Consider the following 15,326-nt stretch of genomic DNA (forward strand, 5'->3'; position numbering starts at 1 on the left):
CTAAATTTCAGTTTTTAATTCTGCTCGTTTTTAAAATTTAGTTTTATTTTTTAAATTTGTTTTTATTTTTTAAATTAATTTTTTTAACATCTTTATTGGAGTATAATTGCTTTATAATGTTGTGTTAGTTTCTGCTGTATATCAAAGTGACTCAGCTATACGTATACATATATCCCCTCTTTTTTGGATTTCCTTCCCATTTAGGTCACCGCAGAGCATCGAGTAGAGTTCCCTGTGCTATACAGTAGGTTCTCCTAATTCTGCTTTTTATTGCCTTCGATATGGATTTTAATTGAGCTTTAGTATTTAGGATATTTTGCATTTTCCCCTTATTTCTGCCAACTTCTTTTATAATATCTTGCTCAACTTAGCCTGTCTTCTCCTTGTGGCCCATTTTCTTATTTCATAGAGCTTGATGCTCTTTGATAATAGCAAACAATTATTTTCAAAAGTATATTTGAATCCTATTTAAAAACTATTTTTTTTTTTTTTTTTACTGTAGTGCTTTTCCATAGTGCCTTTAGAGGAAGTTTTGGCTTGTTGTATAGATTATGTTTTAAGTTAAAAAAAATATAAAAGCCTAATTGAAAGATGGCTGTGCAAAGCAGGGCACTTGGTATCAACCCTGTCAGAGGAGCAAGCTCCCATGACCTTCCTGTCCCCAAGAGCCTCCTGCCTATCTGTATCCCACATGACTTGGAGGAGGCAGCCAGTAGTGTTTTTAGAATCTGTTGTAGACATTCTCACTTTCTTTAAAGCCTCAGATGTAGAAGAGAAAGTGAATGTTAAGCCTGTGTACTCTGGAGCCACATGCCTGAGTTTAAATCCCACTTTTGTCCACTTGTGTTCACTGCATGACCAAGGACAAGTCACTTACCTTAACTTGGTAACTTACCTGGCTTCATTATCCTGATCTATAAGATAGAAATAAAATGCCACTGACTATAGAGGGTTGTCGTCAGGATTAAATGAGTGGATATACGTTAAATATTTTAAAGAATAATTAGCAAATAGTGAGAATTTAGTAAGAAGAACACTAACTCTGTGTTAGCAAATTTAATTTTAACGATTATATATAGATAACAGAGTTTTTATTTATTTGTTTCTGTTTACTCAACTTTAAAAGAGAACAACACATATATCAGTTGTTAGCTTTTGTGTTTACCTATCTCAGTTTTCCCAGGCTCCTGCAATATTCCCCCTTTCGTATTATACCTAGAATTAAAACAAAGCAGAACCTCGAAAATTAAACTTAGCCCCATCTTCTTAGTATGTATGAATGTACTTTGGACATGTATGCTGCTGCTTTGGAATTTTATCCTGCTCTGGCTATTTGATTCTGACTGTAGTTCAGTCAGGGCCAATGTATAACTGTTTATATGTGACTTTTTTTAAAAAAATTTATTTATTTATTTATTTATTTATTTATTTATTTATTTATTTATTTATTTTATTTATTTATTTATGGCTGTGTTGGGTCTTCGTTTCTGTGTGAGGGCTTTCTCCAGTTGCGGCGAGCGGGGGCCACTCTTCATCACGGTGAGCGGGCCTCTCACTATCGCGGCCTCTCTTGTTGTGGAGCACAGGCTCCAGACGCGCAGGCTCAGTAGTTGTGGCTCACGGGCCTAGTTGCTCCGCGGCATGTGAGATCTTCCCAGACCAGGGCTTGAACCCGTGTCCCCTGCATTGGCAGGCAGATCCTCAACCACTGCGCCACCAGGGAAGCCCCTATATGTGTCTTTGATGAAAGAACCTGCTACCCATTATGTGATGTTATCAGGGTTTTAAAAGGGGTTTTGTTTTTTGTTTTTGACAACAGCTCTTCAGCTGTACTGTGCCTGTAGTCTTTTTGTCTATAGAAAGTGCTTGTGGGGACAGAAGAAGAGTGGCCATGTGGGGAGGCATGATTCAGTATGGCTGGGGGGAGGGAGCAGAGTTGTGCTGCCTGGTGTTCTGGTTCCTGCTGTGACTTGGTTCTGTTACCTCATCCATACTTTCAGTTACTATTGCCAGTTTTGCAGCTGTGTATCTCCAAAGTGTTTTTGAGCAGAGAGCTTCAGAGAAAAACTTAGAAAATCTGGATCACAGGTTCTTAATCATGATTTTGTCCTTCATTCTGGAACTAAACTATTGTATCTCCTTAATCATAACTTCAAAAACCTAGGATTTAAATTCTGGCTACTAAAATGTGTACTTTCACATGGGGGTGTGCTGACTTTTTTTATCCTCTGTCATGTATTTGAAATCAGAGTGAAAATAGTTAATCAGAGCATCTCGTTAACAAGATGCCTATAGAAACAGATGTATTGTGGCATGAAAAGGAAATGTAGTCAAATTAATAGTGACATTTGAGCTGAAGTATAATACAAAATGAGTCAATAATGCTGATTACCTTGTAGATGAATAATAATGCTGTTCTTACTACGAAAATTGTTCTATTTTAAATATTATTTTTGAATTGCAGGAAAAATTAAAAAGAACACAAGAAAGATTACAAAATCTAAGAGTTGTGATAGTATCTTAGTATTTCAATGCATTCTATGTTAAAGTAATTTTTAAAGCTTTTATATTTCTAAGAAAGATTTATTTCAGGGTTATTAGGGCTATTTAAAATTTTAGAGGGCTAGAATTTTATTAGCTAGGATTTTTCTCAAAACATTTTACTTTTTGAGCATTGGTTTTATTTATAAAATAATGAAAAGAATACCTACTCCAAAGAGTAGTTTTTCAGATGCAGTGAACGATGATACATGAAAAATAGCACAACACATAATATGGCACTAAAGATAGTTAGTGAACATTAAATTTAGGGGTACAGGCTTGTGGGATACCTTTAAGAAAATAGTTATAAGGGTTGCAACTTAACAGGCAAGTGCAAGTTTTAGCTAAAAATCTAATCAGTAAATTTACTGCAGAGCTATTTCTGATATGATGTCATGTGCTTTGCTCGTCAGTCACACACTTTTCTTTATTTCCTCCATTGTCCTTATTTGCAAAACTTCTGTATTTCCAGATTGTCTAGCAGATATTTCACATTATTGTAACGTAGAGAAGTGGTCAAGTAACTGAGGATGAAGGAGAAATCATATCCCACCATATTCTCATGATAAATGTTCTGCTGAATTTCTCATGAGATAATAATAGCTCAAATATACTCCGCTGTGACGAGTGTGTGCCAGGTACCATGCAAGGTGCTATTTATGTAGCATCCAACCCTGTAAAGTAGATGTTATCCACATTTTACTGATGAATAATTCCAGAGGGAAGGAATGGAAGAGTTTATCCACGTGCACATACTAAACAACAATGGTGTTGAGGTTGAAATCTGGATTAGTTACACTCAAAACCATGTTCCCAATTAGAGGAATGCTTGCCAACGTTTGACATGTTCTTAACGTGTTTTTTTTTTTTTTTAATTTTTATTGGAGTATAGTTGATTTATAATGGTGTGTTAGTTTCAGGTGTACAGCAAGGTGAATCAGTTATACGTATACATATATCCATTCTTTTTGTAGATTATTTTCCCGTATAGGCCATTACAGAGTATTGAGTAGAGTTCACTGTTCACTGTGCTATACAGTAGGTTCTTATTAGTTATATACTTTATATATAGTAGTGTATATATGTCAATCCCAATCTCCCAATTTATCCCTCCCCCCCCCCTTATTCCCTGGTAACCATAAGTTTGTTTTCTATATCTGTGACTCTATTTCTGTTTTGTAAACAAGTTCATTTGTATCCTTTTTGTAGATTCCACATATAAGCGATATCATGATATTTGCCTTTCTGTGTCTGACTTACTTCACTCAGTATGACAATCTCTAGGTCCATCCATGTTGCTATAAATGGCATTATTTTGTCCTTTTTTATGGCTGAATAATATTCCATTGTATATATGTACCACATCTTCTTTATCCATTCCTCTGTTGATGGATATTTAGGTTGCTTCCATGTCCTGGGTATGTTAAATAGTGCTGAAATGAATATTGGGGTGCATGTATCTTTTCAAATTTTGGTTTTCTCCAGGTATATGCCTAGGAGTGGGATTGCTAGGTCATATGGTAACTCTATTTTTAACTTTTTAAAGAATGCTCCATACTGTTCTCCATAGTGGCGGTACCAATTTACATGTTTGAGGTTCCCTTTTCTTGACTCCCTCTCCAGCATTTATTGTTTCTAGAGGTTTTGATGATGGCCATTTTGACCGGTGTGAAGTGATACCTTATTGTAGTTTTGATTTGCATTTCTCTAATAATTAGTGATGTTGAGCATCTTTTCATGTGTTTGTTGGCCATCTGTATGTCTTCTTTGGAGAAATGTCTATTTAGGTCTTCTGCCCATTTTTTGATTGGGTTGTTTGTTTTTTTGATATTGAGCTGCATGAGCTGCTTGTATATTTTGGAGATTAATCCCTTGTCAGTTGCTTCATTTGCAAATATTTTCTCCCATTCTGAGGGTTGTCTTTTTGTTTTGTTTATGGTTTCCTTTGCCATGCAAAACCTTTTAAGTTTAATTAATCCCATTTGTTTATTTTTGTTTTTATTTTCATTACTCTAGGAGGTAGATCAAAAAAGATCCTGCTGTGATTTATGTCATAGAGTGTTCTGCCTATGTTTTCTTCTAACAGTTTTATAGTTTCCAGCCTTATATTTAGGTCTTTAATCCATTTTGAGTTTGTTTTTGTGTATGGTGTTAGAGAGTGTTCTAATTTCATTCTTTTACATGTAGCTGTCCAGTTTCCCTAGCACCACATTTTGAAGAGACTATCTTTTCTCCATTGTATATTCTTGCCTCCTTTGTCATAGATTAGGTGACCATAGGTGCATGGGTTTATCTCTGTACTTTGTATCCTGTTCCATTTATCTATATTTCTGTTTTTGTGCCAGTACCATACTGTTTTTTTAAAATTGGATTTATTTATTTATGGCTGTGTTGGGTCTTCGTTTCTGTGCGAGGGCTTTCTCTAGTTGTGGCAAGTGGGGGCCACTCTTCATCGCGGTGCACAGGCCTCTCACTATTGCGTCCTCTCTTTTTTTTTTTTTTTAAGTATTTGTTCATTTATTTATTTATGGCTGTGTTGGGTTTTCGTTTCTGTGCTAGGGCTTTCTCTAGTTGTGGCAAGCGGGGGCCACTCTTCATCGCAGTGCGCAGGCCTCTCACTATCGCGGCCTCTCTTGTTGCGGAGCACAGGCTCCAGATGCGCAGGCTCAGTAATTGTGGCTCACGGGCGTAGTTGCTCCGCGGCATGTGGGATCTTCCCAGACCAGGGCTCGAACCCGTGTCCCCTGCATTGGCAGGCAGATTCTCAACCACTGCGCCACCAGGGAAGCCCCTGCGTCCTCTCTTGTTGTGAAGCACAGGCTCCAGACACGCAGGCTCAGTAATTGTGGCTCATGGGCCTAGTTGCTCTGCGGCATGTGGGATCTTCCCAGACCAGGGCGCCACCAGGGATGCCCCCATAGTGTTTTGATGACTGTAGCTTTGTAGTATAGTCTGAAGTCAGGGAGCCTGACTCCTCCAGCTCTGTTTTTCTTTCTCAAGATTGCTTTGGCTATTCAGAGTCTTTTGTGTTTCCGTACAAATTGTAAAATTCTTTGTTCTAGTTCTGTGAAAAATGTCATTGGTAATTTGATAGGGATTGCATTGAATCTGTAGATTGCTCTGGGTAGTATAGTCATTTTCACAATATTGATTCTTCCAATCCAAGAACATGATATATGTCTCCATGTTTGTGTCATCTTTGAGTTATTTCATCAGTATCATAGTTTTCTGAGTACAGGTCTTTTGCCTCCTTAGGTAGGTTTATTCCTAGGTATTTTATTCTTTTTGTTGCAATGGTAAATGGGATTGTTTCCTTAATTTCTCTTATGGATCTTTCGTTGCTAGTGTATAAGAATGCAAGAGATTTCTGTGCATTAATTTTGTATTCTGCAACTTTACCAAATTCTTTGATGAGCTCTAGAGTTTTCTGGTAACATCTTTAGGATTTTCTATGTATAGTATCATGTCATCTGCAAACAGTGACATTTTACTTCTTTTCCAATTTGGATTCCTTTTATTTCTTTTTCTTCTCCAATTGCCTTGGCTAGGACTTCCAAAACTATGTTGAATAATAGTGGCAAGAGGGGACATCCTTGTCTTGTTCCTGATCTTAGAGGAAATGCTTTCAGTTTTTCACCATTGAGAATGATTTTTGCTGTGGGTTTGTCATATATGGTCTTTATCATGTTGAGGTAGGTTCCCTCTATGCCCACTTTCTGGAGAGTTTTTTATCATAAGTGGGTGTTGAATTTCGTCAAAAGCTTTTTTTGCACCTATTGAGATGGTCATATGATTTTTATTCTTCAATTTGTTAATATGGTGTATCACATTGATTGATTTGCATATATTGAAGAATCCTTGCATTCCTGGGATAAACCCCACTTGATCATGGTGTATGATCCTTTTAATGTGTTGTTGGATCCTATTTGCTAGTATTTTGTTTAGGGTTTTTGCATCTATGTTCATCAGTGATATTGGCCTGTAATTTTTTGTGATATCTTTGCCTGGTTTTGGTGTCAGGGTGATGGTGGCCTTGTAGAATGAAATTGGGAGTGTTCCTTCCCCTACAATTTTTTGGAAGAGTTTGAGAAGGATTGGTGTTAGCTCTTCTTTAAATGTTTGATCGAATTTGCCTGTGAAGCCATCTGGTCCTGGCCTAACCTGTTTTAACATTAAACATAAATAGGCTATAATAAAAAATAATCACACATTATCAGTTTTCCATTATTACATCATTTGAGTTTTTCTATATTTTAATATAAAATTTTAGGCAGTTCCCAAGTTGCAAATGGATTCTCTTCCAAAAGTTCATTTCCAAATCAGATTTCAAAACATGAGGATAAGAAATAACTTTTATTTAAATTTGACAAAAAGCAACTATCAACAGAGGAAATAAAGAGGTAGATGGAGCTCTATAAAACTCCAAAGAGGGACCTTTTTTGAAGTACTAATGAAAGGAATCCTGAGAAGAACGAACAATTTTCCTAGGAAGTCCCTTCAGCAATTGGAATATGCATGCATGTGAAAAGTCATAATCTATAGGTATGTGTACAAAAGAGGTGGATTTAATAACTGGGAAAAGACTTTTAAAAATAGGGTTGAATGTGCAGTATTTTGTACAAACCCTGACGTAACAGACTAAAGAGAGGACTGAAAGGAGGTGGTGCCATCAGTCTGTGGTGGCTCTGTTGTTGAAATGGTGTAAGTGGCTGGATAGGAGCAAAAACCTGGAAGGATTAGAAGAACCTTGGGCTAAGATGAAGTAGAAGTCTTGTGAAGATGACTCATTTTGTACTCAAAATAGGGTATCTGAAAGTATCTGTATTTTTTTCTTTTTCTGCTTCAGAAAACATATCAATAACACTTTGAAATGATTTTAAATTTGTCTTTTTCTCTTCTTGATTAATTAGTCAATGGTAGTACAGGGATAATTTCAAAGTGGCCACATCCTATGAATTACAAATTGTAACAAAGTAACTAAAAGAGTGTATTTTTACTTTGTAAACTCTTGGTATCTAGTTTTCTGGAGCTTTGCAATGAAAGAACTGTAATATAACTCGATTTAAATTATTTTTAGTAGTGAATCAAACTCCTTTTAACTATTTGCTTTATTTAAATGACAGAATGTGATATGAAACATGGGCATGTTGCAGTTACATTGTTTTAAAAAAGTTTATGAATCATATACAAATTAAAGAGAATGATGATAATATTTGTCAACTTTAAATAAAGTGATTACCAGTTTAGAAAATAGGACTTTGAAAAAGTTGATGTTTAATGAGTTATAAACAGGATTACATAATACAGACATGGGAAATTTACTAAATAAAATGCAAAATGTTCCAATGTTTTTAAACTACATTAACATACAAGGAAATACAGGAAAGTAGTTAAAAATATGTTCTGTGTCCATATTTGTGGGTCAAATTCTAGTCCAGCCACTTTATAGCTAGTGTGCCTTTTATGAATTATAAGGACATATTCAGGTTATTTTTTTTGGAAGACGATGAAGAGATGTTTAAATAGAATACAGTTATATCCCATTCAAAATAAGGTTGTTCTCTCAAGAACTGTGAAGGTTCTGAAACTTGATTTTACCCTATTTGCAAGCTAACAAGTCAGCTGACCACCATTACATGCATGCTGGCAGAAGGCACAAGACTCCTCAATTGCAGACAGTGAACCTTATGACACATGGCACAGAAAGCAGCGTGAGCATCAGCATATTTGTCTGTCCCCCATGCCTCCCATGTTCCACTAGGGCCATGCAATGGGCCCAGAGAGATGCTGTACATGCAGTGGGTTTGTTTCACAGCTGAGGAACCCAGGGACACGTACTTTTTGAGCAAGCAGCAAATATCACAGCACATGGCAGAAAAGCAGATCCCTCTTCCATTGGAGAGCAAGCAGCTACGTGGTTGTCACACTCTGGTGGACTTGGCCTACTTAGTTGCTTCTGTGACTAACTAGAAAAACTGCTCAGTATCAGGAGATGGATAAGCTCTGCATTTGGCACACTCAGCAAGAACACGCAGGGATATGCAGAGCCCAGGCAGACTGCCTCTCCCCTCAAAATACCCTTTAACCCTACACTTTCTTATCTGTATTCAAATTTTTACATGAATATTCCACCCTGTGGGCCACTCTGGTTAATCTGATCAAGAGACTAGACCTATGTTAGTTCAATTTGTCTCATAGAACATTTAATTAAAGCCAGGACTCCAAGCAGCGGCATGGAGCCAACCTGCAGTATCAACCTCAAACATGACCCCCAGGGTCCCAGACTCAGCCAGCTGAACAAATTCCATAAAAACCGGGGTATATACTTTAGAAAGGCACACGACTTTCTCTTTAAGTCTCTGCATTAACCTTTCTTTTTTTCAGAGGAATTACTCCAGGTACAGAGATGTATTAAGGATTTCACCCATTCCACCTTGGTCTGAAAGAAGGATGTGTAGGACAATCTTCCATAACAGTCTTGGCCAGTGAGTTGAAACTGACCTAAATACCTTCTATGTTCAAAGTAGTATCATTGATGACTTCATCTAGTTAGGGACACATTTCTTACCACTTTTCCTAACTGGATGGCTCCTATTGTAGGGATAACTACCCAATGAGTAAATATACCAGAAGTCAGTCATTCATCCCTCCTGGGAGCTTCCCATGTAACTAAGGGTGTCCCATTCCCAAGAAATCTCCAGTCATCTGAGAACTACAAGATCCACTGGTAGTGTTTCCTTAAACACTTGAAGAGCTCTTTTGACCACTCCTAAGGTACAAGTCAAAGCAATTTACAGACAAGTTAATATCTGGCTTCCACACAACTAGTACAGTCCCAGAGGCAAACATGGTGCCCCTGGAAGGAAGGCGTTAATTGCAATGCTTGTTCACCCCAAGTATGATCTACGTCAGTCAGGGGACACAGGGTAACAGTATTTCCAACGTGGCCTCCTGGCCAGCTGGTAAATCTTAAGTTCCCCAATTTCTAGTTCGGCCTGTGTCTTCAGAGGGATTGTCTGAGGGCAGTCAGTCTGACCTATATTATTTTTCTAAACCACCTACCAGGTGGCACTCATCCATCCCGTGGAATAACCTAGTGAGAGAGATGGGAATGGAGGTGGGGAGACACTTAGAGGTGCTGAAAGGCATTTTGCATGGGAGCTGCAGGAGCTGGGACCACCTTCTCATGCTTCTGATTGACTTCTCTATAAAGTTATAGAACCTGGAGATCAAGTCAGGGTCACCACCATTTCATGGGGAATGGCAGATCTAGGAGTCATTTAAATGTAAGCAGTTTACTACCCTTTGGGAGAGTGTACCTGGCTATTTTTCTTTTTTTGTGAAGAAGGCTCCAGAATGGCTTGTAAAGGTGAAAGATCATTAATGTCCCTTCCTGCTCTGAACCTCCTGAGTTCTAAGGTGATCCCTCCCCAGATGTTGGCATTGTTACTCTCCCTGTACTCCCATAAAATCAGCATATCCTGTTCCAGTAACTATAAATTCACCTGTCCTCTAACCATCCTCTCCATGCATCCAGACCTTTCATCCAGAGTGTCAGATGGAAGACGGATGAGGGCACTTTGATAACATTTTTTCAGATGCATTAATAACCCCCCCCCCACCGCCTTGCCTCACATGGGTCTCTGTCATGGACTCAGACATCAGTGTATTCAACCTAGTGATTATTATCTTTATGACCTGAGGACCATAGCAACCCAACAATAGAATTCAGGTGGCTGAACCAGAATTAAGTTTGAATTCCATAGGCCACCTTTTGGCCAGGCTGCCACTCAGAAATTACCTGCCAAGCTGGCCTGAGGCTGTTATTAGAGGAGAAAAAGAAGCACTGTGGGCAGGAATGGTACGACGGGATCTGAAAGTTTCAAAAAGAGGTCTATATAACTCCTCAACCCTGTGGTCCTGATCATTACCCAAGAGATGACCAAGAAAAGATGAACTATTTGGGAAAACTGCCATATTTAGTAAACTGCCTTTACTAAGGTGTGTGAATAAGAAGAAGGTGAGGGAGGTGCAATCAAAAATCTTTTTCAGAGTAGTTTTTCAAAGTCCATGCCACTTCTTAATGACACTAGCATTTAAGGATGAGGAGAAGCATGAAATGTCCACCAAATACCTGGACTGCTGGCTTAATGCTGGGCAGTGTTTGTGGCAAATGTTGTATCATTGTCAGAAGTAGGTAGATAAGTGGTCTGGAAAGCTAAAAACATGACACAATTTAGTTTCATAGGTCACAGTGATGTAGCTGGGGTTGGCTAAGCAGATTGGAATAGCAGCTGCTTCATGCTGCCCCATCAGCTTATTTCACCAGCTCTAGGCACTGCAGGCAACCCTGCCCAGAGTGGGCATCTTACCACATAGCAGAGGAAGGGCAGCAGGAGGAAAACCTTCAACTCCTGATAAATCACCCGGTTCTTTCTACTGATCTCCCCAGTCAGATAAGTAAGACCGGGTGAGAGGGATTTCCCCAATATCTCAGCTCGATGAGAACTTCATTTCAATAGACAGAAAACTGGGAAGAGGAGGAAATGATATCGCCTAAAGAGTGCTAGACTACACAGTAAGCTAATTACATAAGATAATCAGGTTAATTGCCAAATTGAGAGGCAAAGTGAATTCTTTACAAAAGCAATTATCAGAAACACGTATACAAGGCTGAGAATAAGTAACATTGGATCGACAGAGTAGTCAGGTTTTTGTTTCAGCAACATCTACAATAGAAAGCTTTGGCTTGGGGCTTTTCTTTTATTCACCACTTTTCTATCAGAAGCAGAATAGTCAATGGTGTCTTTCTTTTTTTTTTTAAACATCTTTATTGGAGTATAATTGCTTTAAAATAGTGTGTTAATTTCTGCTGTATAACAAAGTGAATCAGCATTATGTATACACACATCTCCATATCTCCTCCCTCTTGCGTCTCCCTCCCACCCTCCCTATCCCAACCCTCTAGGTGGACACAGAGCACCGAGCTGGTCTCTCTGTGCTATGCGGCTGCTTCCCACTAGCTATCTATTTTACATTTGGTAGTGTATATATGTCCATGACACTCTCTCACCCTGTCACATCTCACCCCTCCCCCTCCCCATATCCTCAAGTCCATTCTCTAGTAGGTCGGTGTCTTTATTCCCGTCTTGCCACTAGGTTCTTCATGGCCTTTTTTTTTTTTTCCCTTAGATTCCATATATATGTGTTAGCATACTGTATTTGTTTTTCTCTTTCTGACTTACTTCACTCTGTATGACAGACTCTAACTCCATCCACCTCATTACAAATACCTCCATTTCATTTCTTTTTATGGCTGAGTAATATTCCATTGTATATATGTGCCACATCTTCTTTATCCATTCATCTGTCGATGGACACTTAGGTTGCTTCCATGTCCTGACTATTGTAGATAGTACTGCAGTGAACACTGTGGTACATGACTCTTTTTGAGTTATGGTTTTCTCAGGGTATATGCCCAGTAGTGGGATTGCTGGGTCGAATGGTAGTTCTATTTTTAGTTTTTTAAGGAACCTCCATACTGTTCTCCATAGTGGCTGTATCAATTTATATTCCCACCAACAGTGCAAGAAGGTTCCCTTTACTCCACACCCTCTCCAGCATTTACTGTTTGTAGATTTTTTGATGATGGCCATTCTGACCTGTGTGAGGTGATACCTCATTGCAGTTTTGATTTGCATTTCCCTAATATTAGTGATGTTGAGCATCCTTTCATGTGTTTCTTGGCAATCTGTATATCTTCTTTGGAGAAATGTCTATTTAGGTCTTCTGCCCATTTTTGGTTTGGGTTGTTTGTTTTTTTGATATTGAGCTGCATGAGCTGCTTGTATATTTTGTAGATTAATCTTTGTCAGTTGCTTCGTTTGCAAATATTTTCTCCCATTCTGAGGGTTGGCTTTTCATCTTGTTTATGGTTTCTTTTGCTGTGCAAAACTTTTAAGTTTCGTTAGGTCCCATTTGTTTATTTTTGTTTTTATTTCCATTTCTCTAGGAGGTGGGTTAAAAAGGATCTTGTTGTGATTTATGTCATAGAGTGTTCCACCTATGTTTTCCTCTAAGAGTAATATAGTGCTTGGCCTTACATTTAGGTCTTTAATCCATTTTGAGTTTATTTTTTTGCATGGTGTTAGGGAGTGTTCAAATGTCATTCTTTTACAGTAGCTGTCCAGTTTTCCCAGCACCACTTATTGAAGAGGCTGTCTTTACTCCATTGTATATTCTTGCCTCCTTTATCAAAGATAAGGTGACCATATGTGCGTAGCTTTATCTCTGGGCTTTCTATGCTGTTCCATTGATCTACATTTCTGTTTTTGTGCCAGTACCATACTGACTTGATTACTGTAGCTTTGTAGTATAGTCTGAAATCACGGAGCCTGATTCCTCCAGCTCTGTTTTTCTTTCTCATGATGGCTTTGGCTATTTGGGGTCTTTTGTGTTTCCATACAAATTGTGAAATTTTTTGTTCTAGTTCTGTGAAAAATGCCAGTGCTAGTTTGATAGGGATTGCGTTTAATCTGTAGACTTCTTTGGGTAGTAGAGTCATTTTCACAATGTTGATTCTTCCAATCCAAGAACGTGGTATATCTCTCCATCTGTTTGTGTCATCTTTAATTTCTTTCATCAGTGTCTTATAGTTTTCTGCATACAGGTCTTTTGTCTCCTTAGGTAGGTTTATTCCTAGGCATTTTATTATTTTTGTTGCAATGGTAAATGGGAGTGCTTCCTTAATTTCTCTTACAGATTTTTCACAATAAGTGTATAGGAATGCAAGAGATTTCTGTGTATTAACTTTGTATCCTGCTACTTTATCAAATTCATTGATTAGTCCTAGTAGTTTTCTGGTAGTATCTTTAGGATTCTCTATGTGTAGTATCATGTCATCTACAGACACTGACAGTTTTACTTCTTCTTTTCCGATTTGGATTCCTTTTATTTCTTTTTCTTCTCTGATTGCTATGGCTAAAACTTCCAAAACTATGTTGAATAATATTGGTGAGAGTGGGCAACCTTGTCTTGTTTTTGATATTAGTGGAAATGGTTTCAGTTTTTCACCATTGAGAATGATGTTGGCTGTGGGTTTGTCATATATGGCCTTTATTATGTTGAGGTAGGTTCCCTCTATGCCTACTTCCTGGAGAGTTTTTATCATAAATGGGTGTTGAATTTTGTCGAAAGCTTTTTCTGCATCTATTGAGATTATCATGTGGTTTTTCTCCTTCAATTTGTTAATATGGTGTATCACATTGATTAATTTGGATAGATTGAAGAATCCTTGCATTCTGGGGATAAACCCCACTTCATCATGGTGTATGATCCTTTTAATGTGCTGTTGGATTCTGCTTGCTAGTATTTTGTTGAGGATTTTTGCATCTATGTTCATCAGTGACATTGGCCTGTAGTTTTCTTTCTTTGTGACATCTCTGTCTGGTTTTGGTATCAGGGTAATGGTGGCCTCGTAGAATGAGTTTGGGAGTGTTCCTCCCTCTGCTATATTTTGGAAGAGTTTGAGAAGGATAGGTGTTAGCTCTTCTCTAAATGTTTGATAGAATTTGCCTGTGAAACCATCTGGTCCTAGGCTTTTGTTTGTTGGAAGATTTTTAATCACAGTTTCAATTTCAGTGCTTGTGATTGGTCTTTTCAAATTTTCTATATCTTCCTGGTTCAGTCTTGGAAGGTTACGCTTTTCTAAGAATTTCTCCATTTCTTCCAGATTTTCCATATTATTGGCATACAGTTGCTTGTGCTAATCTCTCATGATCCTTTGTATTTCTGCAGTGTCAGTTGTTACTTCTCCTTTTTCATTTCTAATTCTATTGATTTGAGTCTTCTCCCTTTTTTTCATGATGAGTCTGGATTATGGTTTATCAATTTTGTTTACCTTCTCAAAGAACCAGCTTTTAGTTTTATTGATATTTCCTATCATTTTCTTCATGTCTTTGTCATTTATTCCTGATCTGATCTTTATGATTTCTTTCCTTCTGTTAACTTGGGTTTTTTTTTTTTTCTTCTTTCTCTAATTGCTTTAGGTGTAAGATTAGGTTGCTTATTTGAGGTGTTTCTTGTTTCTTGAGGTAGGATTGTATTTCTATAAACTTCCCTCTTAGACCAGCTTTTGCTGCATCCCATATGTTTGGGTCATCGTGTTTTCATTGTCATTTGCTTCTAGGTATTTTTTGATTTTCTTTTTGTTTTCTTCAGTCATCTCTTGGTTATTTAGTAACATATTGTTTAGCCTCCATGTGTTTGTGCTTTTTACAGATTTTTTTCCTCCAGAAATTGATATCTAGTCTCATAATGTTGTGGTTGGAAAAGACACTTGATATGATTTCAATTTTCTTAAATTTACCAAGGCTTGATTCATGACCCAAGATATGTTCTATCCTGGAGAATGTTCCACGAGCACTTGAGAAGAAACTGTATTCTGTTGTTTTTGGATGGAATGTCCTATAAAAATCAATTAAGTTCATCTTGTTTAATATGTGATTTAAAGCTCGTGTTTCCTTATTTATTTTCATTTTGGATGATCTATCCATTGGTGAAAGTGGGGTGTTAAAGTCCCCTACTATTATTGTGTTACTGTCGATTTCCCCTTTTATGGCTGTTAGCATTTGCCTTATGTACTGAGGTGCTCCTATGTTGGGTGCATAAATATTTACAGTTGTTATATCTTCTTCTTGAATTGATCTGTTGATCATTATGTAGCGTCCTTCTTTGTCTCTTGTAATAGTGTATTTTAAAGTCTATTTTGTCTGATATGAGAATTG

General features: G+C 37.7%; 1 protein-coding gene across 3 annotated transcripts in view; it reads left to right on the forward strand.

The window, feature by feature from the left end:
• Positions 1-15,326, forward strand: part of KCNJ3 (potassium inwardly rectifying channel subfamily J member 3) — a 174,194-nt gene that overhangs the window by 111,935 nt on the left and 46,933 nt on the right. Inside the window, exon 3 of one of the 3 annotated variants that reach the window (XM_036859094.1) lies at positions 8,926-8,990. The exons of the other annotated variants lie outside the window; for them this stretch is intronic. Coding sequence (XP_036714989.1) covers positions 8,926-8,984 — 59 coding nt within the window. The 3' untranslated portion in view covers positions 8,985-8,990. Of the gene's footprint in view, positions 1-8,925; positions 8,991-15,326 lie in introns of those variants that run through there. 3 annotated transcript variants of the gene reach the window in all.

Source organism: Balaenoptera musculus, chromosome 7 (assembly GCF_009873245.2).
Source record: "Balaenoptera musculus isolate JJ_BM4_2016_0621 chromosome 7, mBalMus1.pri.v3, whole genome shotgun sequence".
Taxonomy (NCBI): Eukaryota; Metazoa; Chordata; class Mammalia; order Artiodactyla; family Balaenopteridae; genus Balaenoptera; species Balaenoptera musculus.